Genomic DNA, 18,768 nt, shown 5'->3' on the forward strand with positions numbered 1-18,768 from the left:
GATGGGTGACCCTGCAGATACGTAGCTAACTACTCCACATTGACCCGGCTCAGTCAGCTGTGCTGCTGTTTAATAGTACAGGCAGTTTTAGGGTGTGCCCTATAGCAAATGAAACACACGTGAAGCAACCGACACTGCGCATAATTGCACACTGCAAGGTTAAAACTATTGCAAATCTGAGCCTTCCCTAAATAACGAATGGGCCTGCCCAACTTATCCACCTGTGGTGTCGCTGAAGAGGATGGCTGAAGCTGTGCCCCTCCCCTATCCAAGCTGGTAGAAGCTGCCAGAGCAGCTGTAGGACACCAGTTGGTGGTGTGATCTGAAGACTGGCAATTGGAGCAAATCCCCGCAAAGTGTCCACAAAAAAGCTCCATATCAAGCACAGCCCAATTAGTAGTGCACTGGAACTAGGAGAGAGCCGCCGCTGCTTTGGCCGAAAAGGAACGGTGATAGTCATAAAAACATGAACCCAAGTACTTATAACCCAGATCTTCCACACTGAACAAATAAAGGTCCAGCTCTCCTATCCGGGTGCACCGAGCAGATTATATCCCTAAATAGACTAAATGCCAGCACAAACTCTGGGATAGAGAGTTTCCTGTTCAACCTGAGATCCTTAGACTTAAGAACCACCAACACATCCCCGCAAGCATATGACTTATTGTTGGCGACATCATGCGTGGTGATCAAAAGAGAAGCAAGGTTAACATCTTTGCCTTCCAAGATATCCCTCCTAATACTAGCCGACACAAAATGAGCCGGGGTGACAGCAGGGTTAGTGGGGCCCGTACCTAAAGGCGGAGGGGCTGCCGGCTCTTGGCTAGGACCAGGCTGTGCGACATGGGTGGCCAGTATACGACTACTGGTGTTCATTCTCTCCAAAGCTTCCGTACGTTGTTGAAGCTGAGGCATAGAGGTAGAGAGAGAGAATTCAACACTTTATGAATCTGGACTAGCAAGGTATTAAGAGACTGCAGAGACACAGCCTCTGAAGTTGAGGCTTGTGCCGTAGTGGGAAACAAAAGTCTGAATAGTTCAGCCTTTCTGACCTATCCCCCTTTTCTGTAACCTGCGGCAAGCTTGGGAATAGTCCAGCCCCTGAAGGACTGATTGCTACCCCAGTCAGACCCTCTGGCGGGAGACTGGGGATTTACCACTGGCAAAATAATAAAATGTCAAAAACTTTGCTTTTCTATTGTGAGTACAAAATGTTGGTTATTTTTTTTCCTTTTTTGGTGTTTGGGAACAATCCAATACATTTAGACTTGAGAAGTAGCCATTATAACATGTGTGCCATCACCACTATTATCTGTAATATTATAGTAATTTTAGCTGAAAGTAAGTTCTCTTTTTTTTATCCACGTTTCCACAAACACATTATTTAAGGGTATACCTTGATTTTTATATAGTGCCGTTATGTATACATTTACACTACATGCTTAGCTCACTACCAGTTGGTCACACTTCACTCACCTTTAAGATGTAACTTGCTCTCTGTGCTTTGCAGAAGCACTGAACTGACAGAGTCCAGATTGTCATAGCTGCTACAGCCCAATGGTCCTGTACGAGTCTCTGTGACCTACAAATAAAGAAATGACTCATATGTGTAATATCATACAACCAAAACACACACATACATGTAAAATATTTAAAGGATTTTTTGGAAAAAAATAGCAGAAGTTTTCTAGTACCGTATTTGCTTGATTATAAGATGACCCTGATTATAAAATGACCCCCCAAAATCTGAATATTAATTTAGGAAAAAAAGAAACAGCCTGGATATAAGATGACCCTATAGGAAAAAAGTTTTACCAGTAAATGTTAATTCATGTAAACAATTTTTTTAAATAAAAGCTATGATTGAGAAAAATATTTTGTTTTTTATTTCCTTTTATTTTCCAACCTGCCCCCCCAGTTATGCACATCTGCCCCCAGGCTTGCCACTCTGCCCCAGAAATGCCACTGTGCCCAATGATATGCCTTTTAACCCTCTAAATGCCACGGTGCCCCATGATATGCCTTTTAACCCTCTATATGCCACTGTGCCCCATGATATGCATTTTCACCCCCTATGTGCCACTCTGCCTCCAGAAATGTCTTATACCCCTATATGCCACTGGTGATAGGACTAGACTGGGATAGTTGATTGCATACAGTGGCCATGTGCACCCAACCTCTGAGTTGATCTCAATGATATTCTACCAGTGCATTAAAAGCTTTGGTGGTAGTTTCCGAAAATGTTTCACGTGTATTTAGCTTAACCCCTTAAGGACCGGGCTCATTTTTCGTTTTGTACCCTGTGGGACCGAGGCTGTTTTGACACTTTTGTGGTGCTTGTGTTCAGCTGTAATTTTCTCCTCACCCATTTAGTGTACCCACATAAGTTATATATTGTTTTTTTCAGGACAAGATGGGCTTTCTTCAGATACCATTATTTATCTTATCTTATTTACTATAACAAAAATAATAAAAACATGGTGAAAAATTTAAAAAAACACATTTTATGACTTTTATTTGAAAAATCTTTTACTCACCTAAAAAAGCAAGTAAAAAAACTAGCTAAATAGATTCTACTACTTGTCCTGAGTTTAGAAATACCCAATGTTTTTATGTTTTTTTGCTGTTTTTTATAAGTTATAGGGCAATAAGTACAAGCAGCGTTTTATGATTTCCAAATCTTTCTTAACAAATCTGGTCAGTCTGCCTCCATCTCCTCTTTGGAACATCTTTGAAGCCGGTTAACTCAATTTAACCCATTCAAACCATATATTTTTGAAAACTAGACACCCCATGGTATTCCAAATGCTGTTATTTTAACCCTTTCCATGCACCAATTATACAACTACACTTTGTCAAACTTTGTAATAGTAATTTTTTTATATTTTTTTTCACACAAATTGTACTTTAGTTATAGATATACAGGTTCTGGTATATGCCACTGTCAAACAACACGACATCGAGGCATTACAGTAACACCGTTTAAGCGAAGAAAGTGATCGTTGATCACTTTCTAAGCTTATTTAACTTTTTGACGGTTCTGTCATGACGGTCCTGAACCTGCAAAGGTCGCGAAGGGGTTAAATTGTAATGGTGCCCTGTCTGATGTTTTTGTTTGTGTTTTTTATGTGTCCTGTTTTATCCTATGTACTGTATGTTATGAAGATTAGAAGCATTGCAAAATGAAATTGATTGAAAGTGAATCCGTGATTGTGACAACATCATTTGTTCTACATATTAAGTATACTTATTATCATTACCGAAATCATCAACCTAATTTCCGTAACCTATGTATCATTACCGCAACAGGTGTTCATTTAAAGTTAATTTAATGAATGAAAACATAGTAGTTTGTTTTCAATCTATACATCATATTCTTTCAGGTTTGCAACATAATTTTGAAAATATGTCAGATTTCAATGAAATATCAAAAATATTATGTTCTAGATTGCACAAGATGTTATGGTAATGATAGAAATCATTCAAAATCAAATAAAAATGTTAATTAAAAAATATATTATTTAAAAGTTTCAAGTAACTGTGCATGAGTGTTAATCGATTTTTATAATTGCGAAAATGTTTTCGCTTTCCTGATAGTACTAATGTTTTTAGACTGTTGCGGTAATGAGACTTGTTTTGGGGAATATGTTCAAAAAGGTGTTAAATTGTAAGTAAATGATTTAATTTAATGTACTGAAACACTTCAGACCTTGCTAATAATGCCTAAAAAAGTCATTTGCTCATGGAAGTCTTTTTAAAAATGTCATGTTTGAAATCTTTGAAACCAAGGTTTCGTGAGAATCACCCATGTATGTGTAAATGTATGGTTTTGGAGTGGCTGTGTGTATGAATGTACATCATCACAGCCAGGGGCGTAACTAGAAACCTCAGGGCCCCGGTGCGAGAATCTGTTAAGGGCCCCTCAAACCCCAACCCATCTATCCCTTTCTCACTATCTCCCCTCTCCCTCCCTACCCCCCTTCTCACGATCTCCCCTCTCTCTCCCTACCCCCCCTTCTCACGATCTACCCTCTCCCTCCCTCCCTACCCCCCCTTCTCAAGATCTCCCCTCTCCCTCCCTACCCCCCCTTCTCACAATCTACCCTCTCCCTCCCTACCCCCCTTCTCAAGATCTACCCTCTCCCTCCCTAGCTCCCCTTCTCAAGATCTACCCTCTCCCTCCCTACCCCCCCTTCTCACGATCTACCCTCTCCCTCCCTATCCCCTTCTCACGATCTACCCTCTCCCTCCCTTCACTGCTGAGCGCCAGCATATAACGTCATATGCCGGCGTTCAGCGTGAAGCGCCGGCACCCGAGACAAACGCCTCACGTTCCCAACGCTGCACTCTGGGCAGCGGGGCGACGACGGCAGCAGCAGCAGCGGCGACGGTGGCAGCAGCAGCGGGAAGCAGAGGCGAGCAGAGGCATCCTGGATTTCTGTCAGTCAGGGGGGCCCAAGAGTTGCCGAGCGGTCGTTTTCAGCAACCGCTCGGCACCCCTTGGGCCCCCCCCCGACTGGCAGAACTCCAGGGCCCGGTCGCAGTCGCGACCCCTGCGACCCCGGTAGTTCCGCCACTGATCACAGCCACCCACATCATAACTCCACCACCATATTCACAACTCAAAGCATCATTTCTATACCTTATTATCACCTCATATTGCACTAAAATCATCCCCTTCACACTCTCCCCCAGTATGCCTCAATTTATATTTTTCTTTTTTTCTTTACCTCCCAGTCTGTCTGCAGGTCTGCCCCTCAGCACCACACTGATATGATATAAATGTTGGTGCAAAGCTGACTGGCAGTCGCACAGTAGATGTGCCAAACATTTTTTTAAGCTACGAGGTTAGTGTGAAAAAAACAAAAAGGTGTTCTTTACCATTCTTGCCTGAGGGATATGCCAAATCACATTAAAGGGAGGGTGGACCACTTGTAAAAGCTCACCCCTCACCAGAAAACCAAATCTTGTTGGGGACCCGGCTTCATCACTGCTATATCTCAATGAGATACGTATTCACTATGTATCTAATATGTGTCAAATACCACTCTGTAGTTGGACTTTTTCATCCATTAACAACTCACGTTAACATGTTACCATATGCTATGGAGGCTACGCCAGCCAGGTATAAATTGGCCGGTTACAAGACAGCTCATAAAGAAACCAGTGCGCCAGGAAACCTGACAACAGGGTGATGTGCCCTGCAGGTTTTGCAGCAACGGAGTTATCGCTTAGTCTGCCTGGGACCAGGATCTAGAAAATGTAAACTTCAGGCTGAATTAAAATCATTAGCATTGGTGGTTACATACAGGTTACACACTTTACTGACAGAGTGGTAGATAAATTGAACAATGTCTCATCCGACGTGGTAGAAGCTAATACTTCGAGGGAATTTAAACATGCATTGGATAGGCATTACACTTACCAGAATTTAAGACAAGACCAAGGACTTGCGCCTCAGTCCCTACTGATGGGTAGACTAGATTGGCCAATCAAATTCAGTGCTTCTATGTAATATAATGTGCCAGCAAAATTGGCACATAACTTTGTGGGACCACAAGTGTTGGCATTATACTCTGTGCTGAGATCACCTGTGGCATGACAACTGCAGGCTGACTGAAGGCTTGCACAGACCATCCACAGCCAACTTTACTGTGAGGATAATGGAGCAGTCTTGTAATTGTTGGTAGAGACTAGTACAGTGAAGGAATTTAAATATGCGTGAGATAGACACCATACCAAGACATTTTGGCAATGCTATGCTTCCAACTTTGTGGGAACAGTTTGAAGGAAGGACCTTTTCTATTCCAGCATGACTGTGCCCCAGTGCAAAAAAGCAAGGTCCATAAAGGCATGGTTTGATGGGTTTGCTGATGAAGAACTTGACTGGCCCGTACAGAGCCCTGACCTTGACCCCACTGAACACCTTTGGGATGAGCTGAAACAGATTGTGAGCCAGGCCTTCTCGCCCAACATCCATGACTGGCCTCATAAATGCTCTACTGGAAGAATGGGCAAAAACTCTCACAGAAACACTCCAAAATCGTGTGGAAAGGCTTCATAGAAGTATAGAAGCCGTTATAGCTGCAAAGTGGAAACCAACTACATAGTAACGTATATGTGATTAGAATGCAATGTCATAAAAGTGGTGTAATGGTCAGGTGTCCCAATAGTTTTATCCACGTAGTGTACATAGGAATGGATTCAAAATAAAGCCCCTTCTTGTCCAGGAAATATATATTGGTTAAACTAAATTAGCCCTGTCATGGTAACCCCCTGATGCTGAGGACATATGGGGGTATGTTTGAGTTTGGGAGAGGGGCATTGGTGGATTCCTGGGGAGACTGCTTACCTGCCTGCCCAGTCCCCTCTTACGTCTAAGTAACCCTGTGCTCATTGGGGGGCACAGGGTGAACGGGAAACCCCATCTGGTCTGCCCTAACCACACTCCCATGAACTAGCTGGCTATGGGGGGGCGCTCTTTTGAGGTTACATTAAGCTTGTGGTGGGCAACACTCGGTGGTGGTTACAGAAAAGGACCTCATTTGGGAACCCTGCTTCTATTACCAATCTTTAGTTTAACCAGCCGTGGCTATAGAACTCTGGCTTCTGCTTGAACTATTCTCGGTGGAAGTTCCCGATGCTGTTACTCAGGGTCCCGACATCGGATCACACCACTTTTTGGACTATAACATCTTCGGACCTTGAGCTCTGCATTGGTACCCCAGGATTGTCACCGCTCCCTCTGGATCACCCTGAGATAGTGACTCTTTGTCGTGTGGGCATTGCTGGCCATAGAACTGTATGGAGCCGGGCTGTCTGGTATTTCATGGGATTATATGCTTAATCCTATCATGTTTTGTGTATAAATATCTGTGATGTCTTCAATAAATTGAGTTCTATTTTACCCCTATACTGTTTCGGCTTGGGGGAATATGAACGGTTAATCCCTTGAGAAATTGAGCTTTCAACTGCAAGGAAGATCTCTACGTGTCAGGAACTGGGTCTATACAGACCTGCGGCCATATGTCAGGAACTGGGTCCAAACAGACGACTATAATGACCCAGAGCGCCCAAGGACGGAGAAATGCAGGGATTCAGCATACAGAAGGGGAGTCACAGGATAGGGCCTGGTGCAGGGCGACTGCCCTCACCTGGGAGACGAGAGCCAGCCTCTCTCTCTCTCTCCAGCAGCAGCCGGAGCAAAGAAAGGGGATGCAGGTGACATCCCATCTCCAGAGGCTGAGCTAGTGCCTGAGAGATTGCTCTTTCGGACCATCTTCCCAGCAAGTGAACCAGAGAGAGGATGCAGGCAGTATCACTACCCAATGGCTGAGTGAACTCCAGGAAGAAGGACAGTCGGCACTTCTCTCCAGCGCTGGGAATGTTCACCAGGAGATACAGACGATGGCGGGGTGAGCGCTGCTCTTGTAGGGGCAATTGGGCTAGGGGACCAATTGACTACACATAACCATCAAAATTGGGACTGATTGGACTCCCTATAACAAATCCAGTAAACATAAATAAACCTTAACTTTTAATTAGTTCCCTTACTAAAAAGAAAAGAAGGCTAACATGCCTATGAAGCAATTACAGGGATTTATTAATACTACAATACTACAGCATTTAATAATCACTATAATAAATTGATGTAAAAAAAAAGAATGAATGTCTAGCTATAAGGTTACTGCCTTCATCTAATCTTATGAAATATGTAAGAAATGTGGGATTTCTACACTGACTACAAATAAGCTGGTAACCAAATCCATTGTCATGTAGATAAATATATAAATTAGATAACCGACCAGTGAACCAAAAGTACAGTCCTCTTTCTAAATAATAACCTAATATATACAGCAACAAACATTCAGTGTCATATTACTGTATGTAGCAATACATTAATACCTCTGATATTTTGTAGTTCTTGATGGCAAAGACAGCTTTTAGACTTAATACTACCAGTAAATATAGAGCATCAAACATTCAACACCATTTTATGACTGCATCTTTTAACTTATTAATGTAAGTTAATTTAATAATGAGATCTAATCAGCTTGTACCACTAACACACTTGTATAGACTTTCAGCTCAACAACAAATGCTTCAAGTGGCTTCCCCAAATTCATCTGAAATTGCAACCTATAATGACTTCTGCAGCTCAAATGTTCCAGTTTTGTTTCATTGCTCCACGGAACAGAATCCCAAAATTTCTGTAACTTAGTTATATGATTTTGAGCATATCGGTGTTGACTTTTCTTGTGCTTTTGAGTCAGTAGTAGTGTACATCTTGGAGTTCTTGCATGAAAACCTTTTGTGTTCAGTATGCACCTTACTGTGCTCACTGAAACCTCAGTGCCTGTTTCCACCAAGTCTTGCTGCAGGTCTTTTGAAGTCACTCATGGTCTTTTCAGAAATCTGGAAGCTTTATTTTTCATCACTGCCCATGTAGCGTAACTAATGTTCCTTTAACTTTAAACTTGCGAACTATACTTCCAATGGTGTCTCTAGGAACATTCACCGCCTTCGCTATCGTTTTGTATTCTGTTCCTTGTTTGTGAAAGGTGATAAACTCTTCTCTTAACTTTTTGGACCTGTATTTTGACAAACATGTTTTCCAGTTCAAGCACACCTGTTGCAACTAATGAAGTCCTTGATTAGTTTCATCAAGTGTGCTTGAAACATCTGTTTTGCATATGTGTACTGTTGTGAGGGATTCCATTCAGGGGTTGAATATGTTTGAGACTGGAGAAGCCATTTTTGTCGCGTCTGCTACACTTGAGGCACTTACCGCACCGGGACACCCGCAGCCCACGGAATCCGGGATAGTAGCATCGGGTCTCCATGAACTGCGGACGGACCTCGGCCCGCCAGCGACGGGACCCGAGGAGGTGACAATTTTAAGTTGCATTTTCAGTTGAATTTTGGGGAAACCACTTGGAGCATTTGTTGTGTTGAGTTATTTCAATTGCTTTTTTTTGATTTGTTCATTGCAAACAGCTGAGAGTCTGTACATTTTGACAATAAACCTGATTTGCAATGGGGGTTGAATAATTTTTATTGTAAATGTAAATTAACCATACAATATATCTTATCCCCAATAATCACCAATAATGTAGTTGGTATATAATAGCGTGAACAATGTGCAGAATGGGGCAGTATATAAAAAAAATCATTTTTTAAATAGCATATACAATCAATCAGATGTACAGCATGTTAACAAACCTGCATCAGGTTAACATTTTTTTGTGTTATAACATAACATCAGAGTGGTAGATGCCAGGCGACCAATAGGCTCACTCGCACTGCCCTGTAACCCCTGATGGCGAACCTGCGGATTTCCGCTTCCGTCAACTCCTGCGGTGCCACGAAGATAAGGTAGGCTAGATGGGGAAGGGACCAGGGAGATTAGCAGACAAAGACGAAGAGGATCACGAAGATTCTTTGTGTTGTTTGTCTTCGTCTACGTTTTACCGCCGCTATCTTTTCTTCTTCATGTCTTCAGAACGAGCACGAAAACGCACTCTTCGTGTTCGTTTTCTTGTTCGTCCGAAGACGAATGCACAAGTCTACTTCAGACTGTTCACATCAGGCTTGCACTACTCTGTAATAGGGCGCACCCTCGGCCTCTAGTACCACACATGCCGTGTTTGGCAATGAAAATACGTGGTTACGAAATAGGCTGCATCCTAGACCTCAAGTGCAGCACATGCTGTGGTCAGAGGTGCAGTTGCAGAATAGACCCAGCAGTGTGTTTAAACTGCAGCTGGTGAGGGGCATGTCCTACTACCCAATGGTCCTTCCTCATTGGCTGGAATGCTCGTTATGCTGGAGAAGGGGTGTCCCTGGTAGTTCTGCTCTGTAGGAGGTCACATCCTACAATTAGTGAGGGGGAACCTATTTAAATGCTGCTCTGCCTTCAGTCTATGAGTGTTGCCATTCTGTGGTGTCTGTCTCCACACAGTCACCATTCCCCTTGTATCCTTGCTACAGTTTGTTACCCTCTTTTGAACCTACTTGACTTTTTGGCTTTTGACCTTTGGCTTGTTACATGATTTTCCTGTCTATCTCCTGTTCCACATCATCAGGTTTTTAACCCATTGTGATCTTTTGCTGGCTGGATTGACTCTCTGATCTATTCTCTCTGGTCTGATTTTTGACTACTGTTTTGGACTGCCTGCACCTGGGTGTTTATGCCTCCTGCCAACCCAGTTCCTGCATCTGGATGTCACTGTAGGAGAGTGTTTGGACTCCTGTGATCATCAATCAGTGTGGTTTAACCCCTTAACGACAAAGCCACTATATGTACGGGCTTGCAGTGCAACGTGATAGCGACAAAGCCCGTACATGTACGAGCTGCCGTTAAACAGCTGCATTTTCGCCGCTATCGGCGGCTTTGCAGCATCCATGGAAGCCTCACAAGTGATCCGGGGAGGAAAGCCCTCCCCATAAGAAAAATGGCCCGGCTAAAACAGCTTAGGATAAACTGTGTTGCTGACATGCCTTGATATCGAGTCACCAGAATCAGGAATCTGCACATGCACCACAGGAACTCAGGTGCTTAGCTGTGCCAGGAAGGGCCAGCTCCCCAATAAATCAAAATAGGCACTCAAGGGTTCCACTCAGGCAGGTTTATTGAAGGAGAAGGACAACAACGTTTCGACCTCACAATGTCTTGATAAAGACCTCATTGTGAGGTCGTTGTTGTCCTTCTCCTTCAATAAACCTGCCTGAGTGGAACCCTTGAGTGCCTGGAGCCTTTTCCTATTTTGATGCCTTGATATCGAGGCATGTAGCAACACAACCCCCCTACCCCGAAAGCCATGTGATTGCTTCGAAGAGCAACCACAAGTGCCATCATGTAAATTCCGTTGCCGTCATTCACAAGATGGCATCAACAACAGAAAACTGAATGAGTTCACAGAGGGTCTGTCCAGACCTCCTCCTGCAGGTTTAATGCAGGTACTGCATCCAAACATGCAAGGTCAATGGAGCCCAGCTCACTAATCAGTGTAAGCAATAAAAAAAAATAATGTTCAAAAATGTTCAAAAAAAATTTTTATGAGCAAGTCATACAATTCTTTATCTTCACAAAAATTCCCACATGGAAAGAGTTAAAATATTGGCATTATAAATGCCCATAGGGTGTCTAGTTTAAAAAAAATTATGATTCGATGGGGTAAATTGAATTGGCCGGGTTCAAAGATGTCCCAAATATGGGAGTAGGACCAGATGTCTAAATGGCAAAAAAATACACACCTCACAAAGGTGGCCTTTTACCTCCCAAATAACCCAACAAACCCATGCATGTGGGGTATCACCGCGCTCAGAAGATGTTACTGAAAACATATTGTGGTGTTGTTTTACACGCACATATACCAGGAGCGGTAAATTTATACCTGAAGTACAACATGTGTGAAAAAAAATACAAAAACAATTTACTACCATAAAGTTTGACTTTGGTAAAGTTTGACTGGTGGTAAAATTAGTGCATGGAAAGGGTTAAAATATCAGCATTTCAAATACCTTGGGGTGTCTAGTTTCCAAATATATTTGGTTTGATGGGGTAAATTGTATTGGCTGGCTTCAAAGATACCCGAAATAGGATATGTGGGCAGACTTTTTGACATGTCAAAATTCCAACTTGAAAAATACACACCTCTACAAAAGGGCCTGTTGCTGAACACATATTGGGGTGTTGTTTGGCAATGACATATACCAGGAGCTGTAAATTTATACCTGGAGTAAAACGTGTGTGAAAGATATAAAAAATTTGTTTACTACCATAGTTTGACAAAGGCTGATGGTAGAACTAGTGCATGGACATGGTTAAAATACCAGCATCTGAAATACCTTGGGGTGTCTAGTTTTTAAAAATATATGGTTTGATGGGGTAAATTTAATTGGCCGGCTTCAAAGATACCCGAAATAGCACATGGGGCAGAATGACCAGCAAAACGTTACTGGTACTTATCGCCCCATAACGTGCAGAAAAAAGCAAAAACATTGGGTATTTCTAAACTCAGAACAAATAGTAGAATCTATTTAGCAGGTTTTTTCATTTGTGTTTGCAGATGAGTAAAGGTTTTTTGTTTAAAAAGTGAGAAAAACTATTTTTTTTTTAAGAAGCATTTTTATTTGATTTTATATCAGATAGACAAAGCAAGATTTCCAGAGCAGGATGTATTCGACATAGCAAGGCTGGTTAGACAGAGATACATCAAGTCGTGTGACAAGAAAAGTTTAACAATCGCAAAACAAGTATGGAAAAGGTGCACAGCTCACACCATGACCACCGCGGAGCTGAGAAATATGGGATACATAAACAACGATCGTAAAATACAAAATAGGCATAAGGAAGCCAGCATAACGCAGTTTATATCTAATAGGTAGAGAGGGGCCAAAGAGGCACAGAGAGAAAGAAGAAGAGAGAGAAGGAAAGGGGGGGAGGAGAGAAAGAGAAAAAAAATAGTAATTAATTAATTAAAATAAATAAATTTAAAAAAAAATAATAAAAAAAAAAGTGACGCGACTCAGATCCAGGAGACAGCGGCGTGAGGCGGTGCAAATTTGTCCAGCCAAGGGTCCCACGTGGGGTAGAATCGGTGCGACGTGTTATGTTAATATGCCGTGATTTTTTCTAGGTTAAGCATGTCCCAAATTTTAGCGTCAATAAAAGGGATGGCAGGGACGCCCGACTTCCAAATCGTGGCAATAGCTAGACGAACGGCCGTGCAAATCTGAAAAATCAAACGGTTAGCCGGTTTAGTCAAAGTATCCAACGGGTAGTTCCTGCAGAGGAGGGCAGTCCACGGGTCGGGTTGTAGGCGTACACCAAGGGCGTCACTCAGTCAAAAAAGTGAGACCAAAGAGACGCGACCTGAGGGCATGACCACCACGTGTGTAACACTGTTCCTTCTTCAGCGCAGCCTCTGAAACAGAGAGGGGATTAAGACGGAAACATGCGGTGGAGTCTGGAAGGCGTAAGGTGCCAACGAGAGAGTACTTTAAAGCAGTTCTCCTGAACCAGAGTGCATGCTGTGACCTTCCAGACGTTTTCGTATATCTCCCCCCAATCCGACGGTTCTAGCGAGTGTCCCAGGTCAGCCTCCCAACGTTGTTCAAACAGAGGCGGAGACGGAAATTTGATCCCTAGCATGCGATTGTACAGTTGAGAAATGGCTCCACGTGGTTTGTGAGGGAGGCGGCTGGCTCCTTCATAAAAAGTTGGTACATGTTCTGGGTGATGTTGCAGAAAGTGGTGTACAAAATGGGAAAGCTGATTAAACCAGAAAGTTTTGACCTCTGGAAGCCCATGGCGAGATACCAGCTGGTGAGAAGAACAGGGTTTGTCATTCAGAAGCAGGTCCCCTATTGTGACAATGCCTTTCGAAATCCACCACTGAAATGGGCGGAGTTGACACCCAGCGGGGAAGTCCCGATTCTGGAAGAGCGACGTCAGTCTGGAGCCCTGGCTGGTAAGCCGAAGTCGATGTCGCAGGCGGTACCACAGGAGAAGAGAATGCGACAGAGTGGGGCTGGCAGAAATCAAGGATTTGTCGAGGGATGAGTGCCACATAAGCCATCCTAGACAGGCCCCAGAGCAGAGATCCGATTCCAGTTTGACCTATCGTGGTGTGGAAGGAGCCGCGGAGAGGGACAGCAGCATTGCCAGTTGCGCACCAACATAATATTCGTAGAGCAAAGGGGCGGACAGCCCGCCTGCTGTTTTCAGTCTGTAGAGAGAAGCCTTAGCGAGCCGACTCCTGCGGCCTTGCCAAACAAATCGCTCAATCGCTCTCTGGAGACTGATGATATCTTTCTTCCGGATTGGCAGTGAGATAGATCGAAACAGATAAAGAAGCCTGGGCAAAAGTGTCATCTTCACCGCATAAACTCTCCCCATAAATGACAGAGCATAGGACGACCATGTCGTTAGGTCACGCTTCAGGCGCAAGAGAAGTTGTGGGTAATTCGCCGCATACATATGTAGATGGGAAGGGGTAATGTTAATGCCAAGGGAGCGAACAGAGATTGGTTGCCATTTAAAGTCGAAATTGAGAGATAAAAGCTTCACCATTGGGGCAGGGAGAGTAACATTCAAAGCTTCGCATTTATCCGAATTAATCTTATACCCGGACAGCTTCCCAAACCTCCCTAGCAGCTGGTACAGGTTAGGCAGGGATGTAAGGGGAGACGTCAATGAAAGCAAGACGTCGTCGGCAAATAAGCTAAGTTTATAAACATTACGTCCCACAGAGAGGCCCTTAATATCAGGATGGAGGCGGACAGCTTGGGCCAGAGGCTCTATGGCCAACACAAATAGAAGGGGCGATAAGGGGCAGCCCTGACGAGTCCCATCCTGAATCTGGAAAGGGTTAGAGCGGAAGATGCCTATACCAACTACAGCTGATGGATGGGAGTAGAGAGCTTGCACCCCCTTCAGAAAGGGTCCAACAAAACCAAAGGCTTGCATTGTAGACCATAGGTACCCCCAGTCCACTCGGTCGAATGCCTTTTCAGCATCTAAGGACAGGAGCATCATTGGGGTCCCAGACCTTCGACACGAGTGGAGCAGGTTCAACGTCCTGCGAATATTATCTGGGGCCTCTCGACCCGGGATGAAGCCCACTTGGTCAGAGTGAACCAGGCTAGGTAGGAGCAGAAGGGCCAGAATTTTAGTGAACAGTTTCAGGTCAATGTTAAAGAGGGAGATCGGCCTATAGCTTGTGCAAAGGGAAGGGTCTTTTCCCTCCTTAGGGATCATTACAATCTTGGCCCTTTGCATGTCCGGAGATGGTCGTGCTGTGCCCATGAGGAAAGAATTAAACAAAGACGGTAAATGTGGAAGGAGACTCGCGGTAAAGGATTTGTAGTATTTAGCCGTCAGACCATCGGGTCCTGGAGCTTTCAAATTTTTAAACAGCTTCAAAGCTGCCGAGACTTCATCCACTGTGATGGGCACATTAAGGCTATCAAGCCTCTCGGCGGAAAGCGAGGGGAGCTTACAGTCCAGAAGAAATTGTTGAGTATCAGACCGGAGGGACGAGGAGGAGGAAGTCTTCTTGCCGTCATAAAGGTAGGAGTAGTATTCGGCAAACCGCTCAGATATAGTCGCTGGATCTGACGATAGGGAACCTGCCCTGTATTTGATGGCCCGCACTGTCCTGGAACAAGTGAGGTCTCAAAGTTTTCTCGCCATCATGGTGTCAGGCATGTTTGCCTTTTCAAAAAATTTCTGCTTGGTCCGGAGAATCGCCCTGAAAGAGTCCGTGGATAGTAGCATATTCAATTGTCCCTGTGTCGCGACAATATCACAGAGGAGACGCTGGTCCCCGGAACGTTTGTTGTCCGCTTGGAGCCTCGTCAGAGAGTCTGTAAGATCCTGAATCTGAGATTAATGACGTTTCCGCTTAGCAGATGTGATTGCTATGAAGTGGCCTCGGAAAACCGCTTTGCGTGCGTCCCAGGCAGTTCCCAGAGACACGTCAGGGGTCAAGTTCTCGGAAAAATAGTCAGAGAGAGACTGAGTGATAGTCCCTCTGACCTCCGGATCGAGGAGCAGAGCATCATTCAGGCGCCAGAGAGGGCGCAGGTTGGGAGGTTGAAGAGCCGACAGGGAAATCTCCACCATAGCATGGTCGGACCAGGAAATCTCATGTATCGAAGAACTCAGAAGTGATGGAAGCAGGCGTTGATTAAGAAAAAAGTAGTCGAGTCTATAGTACATGGCGTGCGGATGCGAATAAAAGGAGTAGTCTCTATCGGAGGGGTGGAGAAGTCGCCAAGCATCAAACAATCCCATCAACTTGACAAAATGCTGTAGAGGCTTAAAAAGATTTCTCGGGCAAGTACGTGCCACCGATAGAGTTCTGTCCAGGTAGGGGTCCATCACCGAGTTACAGTCCCCAGTCGCCCGGTGGTGCTGTGAGAACGATCGTGCCAACTCATCGAAGAACAGAGACGTAGGGGGAGTTGGGGCATACACATTAAAAATCGTAACTGGTTGTTCATTGATCAAACAGTCCAAACGGAGGAATCGGCCGCCAGGATCGGAGAAGGAATTAAGAGCCCGGAAATGCAGACGTCTATGTATGAGGATGGACACGTTGTTGTGTTTATCCGGTGCTGCAGAGTGGAAATGCGTGGGGAACCTCGGATCCCAGAACTTAGGGATATTAGAGTTATGAAAATGAGTCTCTTGCAGGAGAACAATATCAGCTTTGGATCTAATATAGTGGCGGATCCCCATCCTGCGTTTCTGTGGGGAAAGCAGGCCTTTGACATTATGAGATACAATCTTCAGTGCATGGACGCCTGGAGTCGGCATAGCGGCTTAAAAAAAAAAAAAAAAAAAAAAAAGAGTGGAAAAGGGAAGACGGGGAAAAGAGGGTAGATAGAAAAGAAAGGAGAAAAAAAGAAAAAAAGAAAGGGGTAAAGAGTTCTGATGGGACAGACCACCAGGAGAAAGAGAGAACAATACGTATATAATAGACGGGATACAACCACGTCCACAACAGAACAACACGGGGGTAACTAGGTGGAGAGATGGAACAAGCCCTCCCCCGGCAACAATCATACGATGCAGTAGAAAATCTACACACTGATCCCCCACAACAGGAGCAATATCCGAGAACCCAAAACTCGAGAGGGCCGAAACAGAAGACCCAGAAGCCCCTAGAGCAGATTCCCCATGCAGAGCGGCTAGGGAACAGATGTATAAGTGCCAGCACATAGTGTGTATGTAAGAAAGTGCGGAGTACGGACAAACAAACCAAAAAAAACAAAAAAACCCCTCCGCATAAAAGCTACAGAGCGTGTACAAAGAGGCCGGCGCCACTGAAGTGTAATTGTATGCAATAAGGGCCGAGCGCCAGCACAGTGTGTATGTGGTAACATAAATATATATATAGAGGGGGAAAAAAAAAAACGTGTGTATGGTGTATGTGTGTATGAGACAGCAAGGCGAGTGTAGCCAAGAAGGTGGAGGGGCAGCCCAGCGCAGACCCACACAAGCGTAGCAGGGGAAATACAGGAACCACCCCCCAGGATGTCGGGCTAGTAGCATCAATAAAGGCACACATGGTGATGTAAGAGATATGTGCGTATGGGTAAATAAAGAAAAGAATGTAAAATGCATTAAAAAAAAAAAACGTGTAAGTGTGTGTCAGGAACAACAAGGCGACAGTAGCCAATAGGGTTGAGTGGCAGCCCGGCGGAGACAGCCAGGTATCAGAAACCTCAGCACATAACTGCAGCAGGGGAAATACAATAACCACTCCCCAAGATGTTGGGCCAGCAGCTTTGAAAAAGGGCACACGCGGGGATGTAGGAAATACGTATGGATATATAAATAAAGAAAATTAAAAAAAATAAAAAATAATAATAATAAATAAATACATTTTGGAATAATGTATGTAGTGTATGCATGTGTACGCGCATCAGAAAAATCGAAATTACATTAGTCAACAACGAAAAAAACACACAGTCCCGCACAAAGGCAAAAAAAAAAAAAAATCACGGTGAAATCAGGATCGGTGGTAACACATAAAAAGTCAAGCGAAACCAATGCACTTAGCTGTCCAGCAAACAATTCGCGGCCAAGGCGTCGGTCAAAGCTCGGTGTAGCCACAGTAGGGAGGCGATAGGCAGAGCAGGAGAAATCCCACGGAGGCAGCAGGATCAAGCCCTTCCCTGAGACGCCGCTGGGCCATCTTCCGCTTGAGGCGATGATCTGAGGGAGTCCGGGCAGCGCGGAGATCCGTCTCGCGGCCCCGGGAGGCGAGGAAGCTCATCGGGGGGGTTGCTCCAAGGTGCGGGGTACCTGCAATCCCAGTCGCCGCAGGAAAGACGCTGCACCGTCAAGCCCACGAAGCGTTAGGAGAGAGCCACCATCTTGTACCAGGAGTTTAAAGGGGAAACCCCAGCGGTAGGGGATCCCCTTGTCCCGCAGTAAATCCGTCACAGGCTTCAGGGCCCGACGCTTACGGAGGGTAGAAGGCGCTATATCTGCAAACCAGACGGGAGCAATACCATCCATCACAGGTGAGGCATTGCGCGTAGCTCGCAGGATGGCATCCTTGGTGGTGAAATAATAGCATTTGAGGATGATGTCCCTAGGAGGGTCTCCATGCCCCGGCCTCGGGCGCAGCGCTGTATGGATCCGCTCGAGATGGAGTTCAGCTTCAGGTAAGTCCGGCAGGAGTTGCCGAAGGTAGCGGTGGAAAAAGGAGCGCAGGTCAACCAGGGATTCTGGGACCCCTCGGATCCGTAGATTAGAGCGCCGGGAGCGGTTGTCTAGGTCCTCCACAGCATCCTGGAGAACCACCCACGTGGCCTCCAGTCTGACCATATCCACGTCCCGTTTGTGCTGATTAGCCTGAAGCTCGTCGACCGCCTGCTCCAGATGAACGGTTCTGGTGGCCAGCGCCGTTTCTTAAAAAAGTCTGATACTTCGGGCGTGGGACCCGGTTTTCCGCCTCTACGGGTGGACATCTTGACGAGTGTCGATATAATGCCACTGGAGTGTGGGTAGATCGGCTGTGAAAGCTGGAGTTGCCGGTGAGTGAGCAGGAGCTAGCTCAAAGTGCGACAATCTTCTCCAAGCTCCAGGACACGCCCCCCCCCCCCGAAAAAGTATTTTTTTTAACAAAAAATCACCATATTTTATCTTTGTTTTTTATAGTAAATTAGATGATATGATAAAATGCTATCTAAAGATAGCCCTGTTGGTCCTGAAAAAAATAAAATATAATGTGTGTGAGCATGAAA

At 44.8% G+C, this 18,768-nt stretch overlaps 1 protein-coding gene across 1 annotated transcript in view; it reads right to left on the minus strand.

Annotated features, from left to right (window-relative positions):
• The window catches only part of BRINP1 (BMP/retinoic acid inducible neural specific 1), a 287,987-nt gene that overhangs the window by 84,616 nt on the left and 184,603 nt on the right, over nucleotides 1-18,768 (minus strand). The window contains exon 5 of the mRNA XM_053473899.1: nucleotides 1,477-1,582. Coding sequence (XP_053329874.1) covers nucleotides 1,477-1,582 — 106 coding nt within the window. The remainder of the gene's footprint in view (nucleotides 1-1,476; nucleotides 1,583-18,768) is intronic.

Source organism: Spea bombifrons, chromosome 8 (assembly GCF_027358695.1).
Source record: "Spea bombifrons isolate aSpeBom1 chromosome 8, aSpeBom1.2.pri, whole genome shotgun sequence".
Taxonomy (NCBI): Eukaryota; Metazoa; Chordata; class Amphibia; order Anura; family Pelobatidae; genus Spea; species Spea bombifrons.